We start from the raw sequence: 9,890 nt of genomic DNA on the forward strand, positions 1-9,890 counted from the left end.
AATGATTTTGATTGATGGTTTTGACTATTTAGGATCTAACTGACTTTCAAGTTTTAGTTTGGATATTTAGTAGTTGAAGTATATCAATTATACGGGAGCTATCAGCGAAATTTTTGTTTCCATTGTTTGCAAGCAAATCATACATCATTTATCTGGTTTTCCTGCAAAAAAGAAATTAATCACTGTATCTAAGAATATGGCTGAATCAGAATCCATAGATGTTGAAAAAGATGGTGTCAACACTGAGAATTATTCAATTCAGACATGGACGAATCGCTTCACTCAAAAGGTAATTAACGACTCTGATTAATATTTCTCAGTTAATTTTGTTAAGTATATCAACTAATCAAAATTTCCCCCTTCAGGTGACCCTAGAACGCATAATCCTCATTACAAACACCATTTTCGAGCTTCCATCAGCTGTTTTCGATCAGCTATCGTCTGTGCACAAGCCAAAATACGCATTAATTAGTATGTTAATGTCTTTCACAGTCTTCATACTTTCGATTATTGATCTTGTTTACAAGGGTAGAAAAGAGAGTGTTCGTTTGAAGATGAAAGGGTTGATTCCGTGGTTTTATTATCCATATCCAAATTCGAAGCCGTTTGGGAGATTTCCTGATATTATTGGGTTAATTTGTGCTTTCTCTCAATGCGTTTTTGCGTCAATTGCATATGCCTATTTGAATCAGCATACTAATAATCCTGTTAACTTGAATGTTTGGCCTTTGATCTTTGCCTTAGGTCTATTGTGTTCTAGATTTTCAGAAAATCCACCTGAAAGGAAGCTAACCCATATTATGAGGAGAAAAAGATATAGAGATGTGTTTGTTGCAGATGTAATTTCTCCACAAAGGTTCGCCCACCCCCCACTTTTAAGGGGATTGAGCATATGAAACTGAATTTCATCATCTGACTAAGTTTCAATTGAGCAAAGATGTAAATTCTACAGTTCTTTTGTGCAATTATGGAAGGTCTGAACAAGGAGGGGGCCGCTATGAGGCAAGAATGAACCCTACATTGGAAATTGAGAGGGGTTGATTGGAGTATATTAGTAACATGTTGACGCGTTTTAAAGCCCGAAGGAGTGAGATTTAGACCAAAGCATACTATATCTACTTGGACCAGACTGTTACAAATGCTAACAAGGCGGAAGTTGGTGGGTGACCCTAGTCCTGAGGACCGTTCTGGAAGTATTCAGGCCGAGTTGTGACACAAGAAGGGATCAGACTAGAATTGTTATTGAGCAGAAGATAAGAGCAAAAGCTTCTGACCAGAAAACAAGCGAAATATCAACATCAAGTTGGTTTGATTATGTAAAGTTCCTCACATGCAATGTAATGTTAAGGTATCTCTCGAATACTATTTATTTTCGTTTTCCTAATTAGAATAAGAACTGAAAACTTGAATCCTATTATGAAAAGGATTATACTTTTACGTCTATATATTACAAGGTAATTTGCTTATTTATTTGTGTTGAGAGTTTTGGAGTCGTATTGCTAGAACTTTTGACAGGGAGAACAACTACATTCAAGGATATTGACAATGAAGATCATAGTTGTCAAATTGAGATTCTACTCGTGAATCGAAATCCACATTTTGTGAATCGAATGGAATTGTAAGATTCGGTTCAAATTCATAATATTATAAAAAATAAAATATTTACCATGGTGAACTCAAAATATTATCCAATATTAGTCTTGAAATTCAATTTTAATGTCAAAAAAGAAATCATATCAACCAATTACTAACAATTCAACTCTAATGCAAATGCAATCCTAATAAAACTAATACACAATGAAACACTTTGAAAGTTTGAGCTTATGACTCTTTTTGCCTTGTTGTCAACTTGATAATGATGGAATGATACTAGTTTGAGTTGATAACTTGATAAATAACAATAAGACTAGAGGATAGTGGATATAGTAGTTAGTGTTGTTGATGTTTTTGATGAACACTAATGAAGACCCGACTCGAAATAGAGCTGAATCGAATTGAATGATTTGAATCACGAATCACAAGATTCTGTTACAATTTAGATTCCACTCGAAATAGAGCTGAATCGAATCGAATTGTAAGATTCGAATAGTGAATTGTAAGATTCTAACAACAGATGAAGATGCAATATAGATTATTTTGCAGTGCTTAAATTTTTGCCAAATCAAAATTTCCAAATTTTGGACAGCAGGATAAGTCCATCTGCATTAGAAAATGAAGTGGAGGCAATTAACTTCATGACATATGAAGATCAAAAAGACTTTTATTAGATTATTTTTTTTATGGTTAAACTCTACCACCACTCATACAATAAGACTTTTTATTCCAAAGTGTTTTTAACAATAATAAACAGCTGCATCAATCAACCAAAGGCTGCATCCTGCAGCTTTTTTTTATACCCATTAACCGGCCGGGAGAGTTACTGAACTCCCATTAACCCTCCACTAAAGATGCTGTTATAGATAGCACGAGTGATATAAGAAGACTCAGAAGATGGAGTAGTACTAGTATTAGTAGTAGTTCCTGGATCAACATATAGTGCAAGTTTCATGCCACTTTCACAGTGTCCAGTTACTGCACTGATAAAATAGTGAGTTCCTGGTGTTTTGAGTTCAATAGAGGTTGATCCACTGCTGTCCGTTGTTATTGCTTCCCCAACTCTGCATGTCTTGTAATCACTACCATTCACTTCATCCACTGTGTCCTCTCCTCCATAATTGAACACTAATCATCAAAATATTATAGCAGTTATGTTGCGATTATCAATCATCAAAGGCAAACAAACATAGATGTGTGAGAAGAGAGTAATTACCAAGGGTATCACCAACATTAAAAGTCTTGTCAGTAGCCCAAATGCTATAATCAACACCGATTGCCCAGCCACTGGAGTCTCCAACAGTGTAAACAGTGGCCACACACGGACTCACCACCATACACACCACTAGAGTTGTAGCAATAACACCTAATAATCCACAACCTGCCATTCTAGGAAGAAGAATATTTCTTAATGCATTGTCGTTGTTGTTATAGGATCTGGATGGGTTTCTTTATATATATTATAATGTGGTCCTCACGGCTTCAAAACGCGTCTATATATATATTAGAAATACATCTTGCTAATATATACTTTAGTCACTATCTCTCCCAATTTTTTATATGGGATTCAATTCATTTATACGTACATCATCATTCTTTAGAACCACTCCTTGCTTATTCTTTAGTTTAAACTTTTGGATCAAATGGTTCATTAACATGTTCAAATCCTGACTGTGGTAGAGGATTCAAATCCTAACAATCCTGTAAAGAACACCAAATGGCTATGCACTAACTATTTTTTAAGAAAAAAAGAAAAGAAAAAGTAACTTAACATATGCTTTAGATGAATAAATTAAATGTTATTTAATAAAGTGGAACTTTAGAGGAGTTTTTACATTGGAAAGGAAAGTATTTTTGAAAATTTTGTAATTTAATAAGATGATACTAAAAAATAAAGGAAAAACGAATCTTTCCATTTGAGATGCACTAATACCATCTCATATGCAATAATAGAGACATGCATTTTCATTTGTAATGAATTCTGAGGGAGTATACTGAAGAACAGCTAAACTTCAAAGAAAATCAAAGTAGAAAACCAAAAATTGAAAGTTGAAGGGCTTATTTCAAAATTTTACCATCAATGGTCCCGTGCTTACAAAATTGTACTTTTTAGAAGTTTGTGAATGATTTTTTTTCTATTTTAGAAATTCTTAAGAGGTCTTTAGTGACACATATGTTAATATATAATTGATTGCTATAGGGAAGATGTCAGGGCGGTCCGGTGCATTACGCGTCCCCGCCTCGCTTAAACGAGGATCCGGGGAGGGGTCCCACCACAAGGGTGTACTGGGGGCAAGCCTTCCCCTGCCAATATTTTAGCAAGAGACCGCTCCTAAGACTCGAACCCGTGACCTCTCAGTCACATGACAACAACGTTTACCGTTGCGCCAAGGCTCGCCCTCCATAGGGCAGATGTCAATGTCACAAAATAATAAATCGGGGGAAAACGGAAACATTTTATAGGTCAGGCACAAATAATACTTTAAGTGTATCCTTTTTCCATCAATAGTGAGCATTGTTTTTTTTATGTTTTGTTTATGAAGAGTCAAATTTTGACTAGTGGAAAGTCAACAGGGTACCTTTCACATATCCATCTGAAGTCTATGTCTTGTGGAGCCAGATGAAGAAATTAGCAGCTTATGTATTTTATTGAATAGTCAACATACTTCTCTTTCAATTTTCAATCTATAACCAAAATAACATTTGAAAAATCAACTTACCTTTGGGTTTTAGTTTTTGACAGGAAGTTTGATAGTCAGACATAGTATGGCTCAATCTCTCCAAATAGAAGTTGAACAGGAAGCCAAGAGCAGCGAGAAGACACATAGTAGCGAATATAGCTGCAATCAAAAGGTTAGCAAAAGATGGAGATCCCATGTTGCACGGAAAACGGAATCTGAAATGGGCACCGGAAAACGTTATTTCTAAAAAAATATGGAAAAGAAACTAGAGTTTCCGTGCAACATAGTGGAGATGATGTAACAGCATGTTTTTGACATGATTATGAATGATATTCATTGCTAATTATTCTTTTGCTGTAACAGCTTACTTCCCTGGAAAGCATCTTTCTCATCATGAACTTCCTCTTGGAGCTTCCATCAGCTGTTTTCGATCAGCTTTCGTCGGTGCATAAGCCCCAATTTGCGCTACTGAGCATGTTAATGTCATTCACAGTCTTGATTATTTCTGTCACTGATCTTGTTTACAAAGGTACACAAAAAAGAGTGTCTTTGATGAATAAGGGATTGGTGCCATGGTTTTATCACCCGTACCCAAATTCCAAGCCTTTCGGAACATTTCCTGACATTATTGGGTTAGTTTGTGCTGTCTTTCAATGGATTTTTGCATCAATAGGGTATGCCTTTGTGTCTCGAAACACTGACAATCCTGTCAAAGTCTCTACTTGGCCTATATTCTTTGCCTTCGGTCTATTATATACAAAACTTTCTGGAAATCTTCTACAAACAACGTCCCACTCGAATCTAAGGAAACTCCATAGAGCAGAGGCATTTACTCTAGCTGAACTTGCTGCAGCCACCAATGATTTCTCAGCTGATAACAAGATTGGGAGTGGAAGGTTTTGCGTTGTTTATAAAGGGCGATTGCAGGATGGTCGCGAAGTGGCGATTAAGAGAAGGGATATAAGTCAACAGAAGAAGATTGAAGATGATAATGCATTTGAATCTGAACTGGTGCACTTGTCAAGGCTTCACCACAAACATCTAGTCGGACTTGTAGGATACTGTGAACAAGGAACCGAAAGGCTTCTAGTTTTCGATTACATGATGAAAGATTTATATTCTCTGTTGTTTCACAAGGACAGTAGCATCAACATGATTGATTCCTGGGTAATGAGGATCAGGATTGCATTAGATGCTGCGCGAGGAATCGACTACCTTCATAATTATGCAGTACCGCCTATAATTCACAGAGCCATAAAGTCCTGCTGCATATTACTTGACACGAATTTGATAGCTCGGATTTCAGACTTTGAACCGGAGTACAAATCAAAGATGGCAGCAGAGAGAGATGGTTATGTTGATCCTGAGTACAATGGTGGAAATGTCTTAACTGCAAAGAGCGACGTGTATTCTTTCGGTGTTGTATTACTAGAACTATTGACAGGAAAGACGGCTATATTCAATAACAGAGGCAAGCTGATAAATTTAGTAGAGTTTGCAGTTCCTAAAATATTGGGGAATGAATTACCCCTGATTTTAGACCATAGGATTGGTTCACCAGAGTCCGCGAATGAAGCTGAGGCAATTGAAATGGTGGCATATACTGCAGTTCATTGTGTAAATCCAGATGGAATTAACAGACCAACCATTACAAGCATTGTTAATAATTTGGATCGAGCTTTGTCTCTACTCAGTAACAGTACTAGGACTATCGAAAAGTCCCGGTGAATAAAAGAAGCTACCGACATCGATCGTCAGCTGCGCAATTTCAGAAAGGCGACAATCTTGATGCAACACCTTAGTCCTCGACATAGATGATCAAATTCTTCATTTCCACTATCACTGTTTGTATTTTGTACAATGAGTTTTTTTTTTTTTTTTTTGAGTATGTGTTTTCAGTTTTTACAAGTATGTGAATACAAGTTTTCTCCTGTTATTTTAGAAAGGCTTATTGCATCATTTGACTCGTGAACTTGTTCAAAAAGCTTGATTGGCCCCCTAAACTTTCAAAGTGTTCCGATAGCTCTCTTAACTTGCATATAATGTTCAGTTAGCCCTTTAAACTTGCGTAAAATGTAATAACGTGTGCAATACATCTTACACATTTAACTTGCTTTTTTTGCAACCGAGTAATCAATTGATTATATTTTAAGCAAGTTTGGGGAGCTAACTGAATATTTTATGCTAGTTGAGGGGCTATGGGGACACTTTAAAAGTTTAGGGGTCAATCAACCTTTTTGGATAAGTTTAGGGGGGCAAAATGATGTATTAAGCCTTTTAGAAATCATTGAAAAGTTCAATAAAAACACGAAACAGCTTGTGAAGAGTCAAATTTTTACTAGTTGAAAGTCAACGGGTACCTTTCAGAGACGTATATGATGAGAAATGGATAAATCTGAAATCTATGCCGTGTGAAGCAAGATGATGAAAGTCAACAATGAAGTTTGGTCCATCTGTATCTATCTGATGTATTTATTGAATAGTCAACTAGTTGATGAAAGCAACTTATGACCTCTGTTTTTCTTTCCATTACCAAAATGAATTTTGAAGACTAATTTGCTTCTGGGTTTTTTGGTTTCTGCCAGAAATTTTGATACTCCCACATTCTATGGCTGAAGCACTCCAAATAGATATTGAAAATGAAACTGAGAGCAGTGAAAAGGCGCGGCAGGGTATGGCAGATCGCTTCAGTCAAAAGGTTTGTAAAAAATGGAGATCATAACAGCACGTACAGGGCCGGCTCTAGAGGCAGGCTGCATAGGCGTGCGTGTTCGATATAATTATGAAAATTTTATGATATTGTAAGATAGTCAAATTCTAATTATACTTTTGCTGTAACAGGTTACTTCCGTGGAAAGCATCTTGCTCATCATCAACTTCCTCTTGGAGCTTCCGGCAGCTGTTTTCGATCAGCTATCATCAGTTCATAAGCCGCAATTCGCGTTACTTAGTATGTTAATGTCTTTCACAGTCTTGTTTATCTGTGTCATTGATCTTGTTTTCAAGGGTAGACAAGAAAGAGTGTCTTTGATGAACAAGAATTCCAAGCCTTTCGGAACATTTCCTGACATTATTGGGTTAGTTTGTGCCTTCTTTCAATGGATTTTTGCATCAATAGCGTATGCGTTTTTGTCTCGAAATACTGATAATCCTGTCAAAATCTCTACTTGGCCTATATTCTTCGCCTTCGGTCTATTGTATACGAAACTTTCAGGAAATCTTCTACAAGCAGGGTCCCCCTCGAATCGAAGGAAACTTCATAGAGAAGAGGAATTCACTCTGGCTGAACTTGCTGCTGCCACATATGACTTCTCAGCTGATAGCTGCAAGCTTGGTGATGGAAGGTACGGCATTGTCTATAAAGGGCGGTTACGAGACGGACGTGAAGTGGCAATCCAGAGGAAATACATAGGTGAGCAGAAGAACATCAAGGAAGATAGTGAATATGAATCTGAACTGGTAAACTTGTTAAGGCTTCACCACAAACATTTGGTTGGACTTGTCGGATACTGTGAATAAGGAACCGAAAGGCTTTTAGTTTTCGAATACATGACAAACGGAATTCTGTATGACCAGTTGTTTCACAAGGATAATAGCATGATTCATTCCTGGGTAATGAGGATCAGGATTGCACTAGATGCCGCGAGAGGAATTGATTATCTTCACAATTATGCAGTCCCGCCCATAATTCATCGAGCCATAAAGTCCTCGTGTATCTTACTTGACACGAATTGGACAGCAAAAATCGCAGACTTCGGATTGACGGGGCTTGAATCTAAAGAGGATTACAAATCAAAGGTTGTAGCAGGAAGAGATGGTTATGTTGATCCAGAGTTCAATCGTGGAAATGTCTTAACCGGAAAGAGTGATGTGTATTCTTTCGGTGTTGTGTTACTAGAACTATTGACGGGAAAGACGGCTATATTTGATAAGGAAATGAATCTAGTAGAGTTTTCAGTTCCGAAAATCTTGGGGAATGAATTGACAGTGATTTTAGACCATAGGATTGGTGCACCTGAGTCTGCTAATGAAGCTGAGGCAATTGAAATGGTGGCATATACTGCACTTCGTTGTGTAAATTCAGATGGATTTAACAGACCAACCATAACAAACATACTTAATAATTTGGAGCAAGCTTTGTCAAGGATTAACGAAGAATCCAACGGTCGACGACGAGGATGATTAAGAGTCCGTTGGTTTCACATGCTCCTGTTTGTTGTTTGCTGTTACTGTTAGCTTGCTCTTACTGTTTGCTATTACTGATACATAGTAGATATTAGGGCCTGCTTTTGAAAAAAATCTACTTTTCAGGGTATAAAACAAACAGGATGTCACTAACTAAACACCTAAAACTCTTTTTTTTGAAATGAAAAGGCAAACATGAGCATGAAAAGGAGATACCAAACACTTCTTAGTTGATTTTTCTGTAAAAAACAGTTGTTTCGAATTTTTACTAAACAATTTTTTTTCTCCTGTTTAGATTTAAAAGGCAAAAAACAGTTTCGAAAATTGAAAACAAACAGGCACTAAAATCTGTTGAACAACAAAAACTGCTGGCATCAATCAGCTGAGCATTTCCTTGGACATTTCTGGTTTTGAATTTGAAAAGTTTTATCTGTACTATACATCCTATTTTATTTTTATGAATTGATATTTACCGTCCCCAAATTACCAATTACCGCCTTTTATTCGACAATTTTACCATTTTCATATTTTTTTTTCAAAAACTATGGATGGTTTCTCTTCGGATCAAAACTGAAATTCTAAAGAGAATTGACGAGTTACAATCCGAGAATCCCGGAAATGGATGATTATGAGTCGGAGAAATTGGACGAGGTACATTTTTCGTGGAAATATACGTTATTTCCCCTAGACGGTCACGAAAACCGCCTGGCCATGGACCAGACGTTTTTTTTGTGGCTGCCTGGCCATTGGCCATGCGGTTTCTGTGACCGCGTAGCCATTGGCCAGATGGTTTCCGTGACCGTCTAGGGGAAATAACGTATATTTTCACGAAAAATGTATCTTGTCCAATTTTTCCGACTCGTAACCATTCATTTTCGGAGTTCTCAGGTTGTAACTCATCAATTATTTTCAGAATTTCAGTTTTGATTGGAAGAGATCATTCACAGTTTTTGAAAGAAAATCGGTAAAATTGTGTCCAATAGGGTAACTAATAATTTGGTGGCGATAAATAGCTAACACCCTCTTCCAAAATATAGTGAATTACATTCCTAGAATCTTAATGATCAAATCTTTATAGATTTGGGAATTATATATGCATAATCTTAATGCGTATAAAGATCAAATCTTTATAGATTTGTGAATTTGGGTTCCATACATCAATAGAGGCTTCGAGTTGCGTCTTTATTTACATTCTTCTTTTTGTTAGTTTAAAGTCCCAATTAAATGAGGAATCATTTATGTAATTTGTATTAATTAAGAACTTATTTATGTAATTTGTAAATAATAATTAAAAAAAATATGAAAGTTGGACCACCGAAATTGGTGGTCCAAGTAAATGAAGTTGACCACCGAAATTTCGGTGGTCAACATAATGGGCAGCAGCAATTTGCTGCTGCGTAATTAATTGCCTAGGGCCAGCAATAATTGCTG

The 9,890-nt window shown here is 36.6% G+C and overlaps 2 protein-coding genes and 1 pseudogene across 6 annotated transcripts; 2 read left to right on the top strand and 1 right to left on the bottom strand.

Annotated features, from left to right (window-relative positions):
* The first annotated feature begins 78 nt into the window (after positions 1 to 78).
* On the top strand, positions 79 to 6,198 carry LOC136225595 (putative serine/threonine-protein kinase-like protein CCR3). Of its 5 annotated transcripts, none has more exons than XM_066013678.1 (5): positions 79 to 289; positions 366 to 1,348; positions 3,794 to 4,056; positions 4,327 to 4,446; positions 4,638 to 6,198. In XM_066013678.1, exons 4-5 carry the CDS (start codon positions 4,360 to 4,362, stop codon positions 6,000 to 6,002), a joined length of 1,452 nt encoding a protein of 483 aa, XP_065869750.1. In that variant the 5' UTR covers positions 79 to 289; positions 366 to 1,348; positions 3,794 to 4,056; positions 4,327 to 4,359; the 3' UTR covers positions 6,003 to 6,198. The 5 variants fall into 5 exon arrangements, with proteins under 5 accessions (XP_065869750.1, XP_065869751.1, XP_065869748.1 ...); XM_066013679.1 differs by having other exon boundaries at positions 4,337 to 4,446; XM_066013676.1 differs by lacking the exon at positions 3,794 to 4,056 and having other exon boundaries at positions 366 to 471; positions 745 to 1,348.
* On the bottom strand, positions 1,679 to 3,283 carry LOC136227656 (blue copper protein-like). The gene is made up of 2 exons (XM_066016377.1): positions 2,810 to 3,283; positions 1,679 to 2,721 (listed from the first exon to the last, which is right to left on the bottom strand). The coding sequence occupies exons 1-2, from the start codon at positions 2,979 to 2,981 to the stop codon at positions 2,417 to 2,419; spliced, it is 477 nt and encodes a 158-aa protein (XP_065872449.1). The 5' UTR covers positions 2,982 to 3,283; the 3' UTR covers positions 1,679 to 2,416.
* Positions 6,199 to 6,348: 150 nt separating the features above from the next.
* Positions 6,349 to 9,099, top strand: LOC136225596 (putative serine/threonine-protein kinase-like protein CCR3; annotated as a pseudogene).
* Positions 9,100 to 9,890: the final 791 nt, after the last annotated feature.

The sequence above is a fragment of the Euphorbia lathyris genome, chromosome 4 (genome assembly GCF_963576675.1).
Source record: "Euphorbia lathyris chromosome 4, ddEupLath1.1, whole genome shotgun sequence".
Taxonomy (NCBI): domain Eukaryota; kingdom Viridiplantae; phylum Streptophyta; class Magnoliopsida; order Malpighiales; family Euphorbiaceae; genus Euphorbia; species Euphorbia lathyris.

Excerpts from the sequence above, each read along its gene's own strand:
- LOC136225595 (XM_066013675.1), top strand. Across the intron at positions 4,447-4,637 it reads AATATAGCTGCAATCAAAAG|CTTACTTCCCTGGAAAGCAT; the intron begins GTTAGCAAAAGA and ends TTGCTGTAACAG.
- LOC136227656 (XM_066016377.1), bottom strand. The coding sequence starts at position 2,981 with ATGGCAGGTTGTGGATTATTAGGTGTTATTGCTACAACTCTAGTGGTG. Across the intron at positions 2,722-2,809 it reads TAATGTTGGTGATACCCTTG|TGTTCAATTATGGAGGAGAG; the intron begins GTAATTACTCTC and ends TTTGATGATTAG.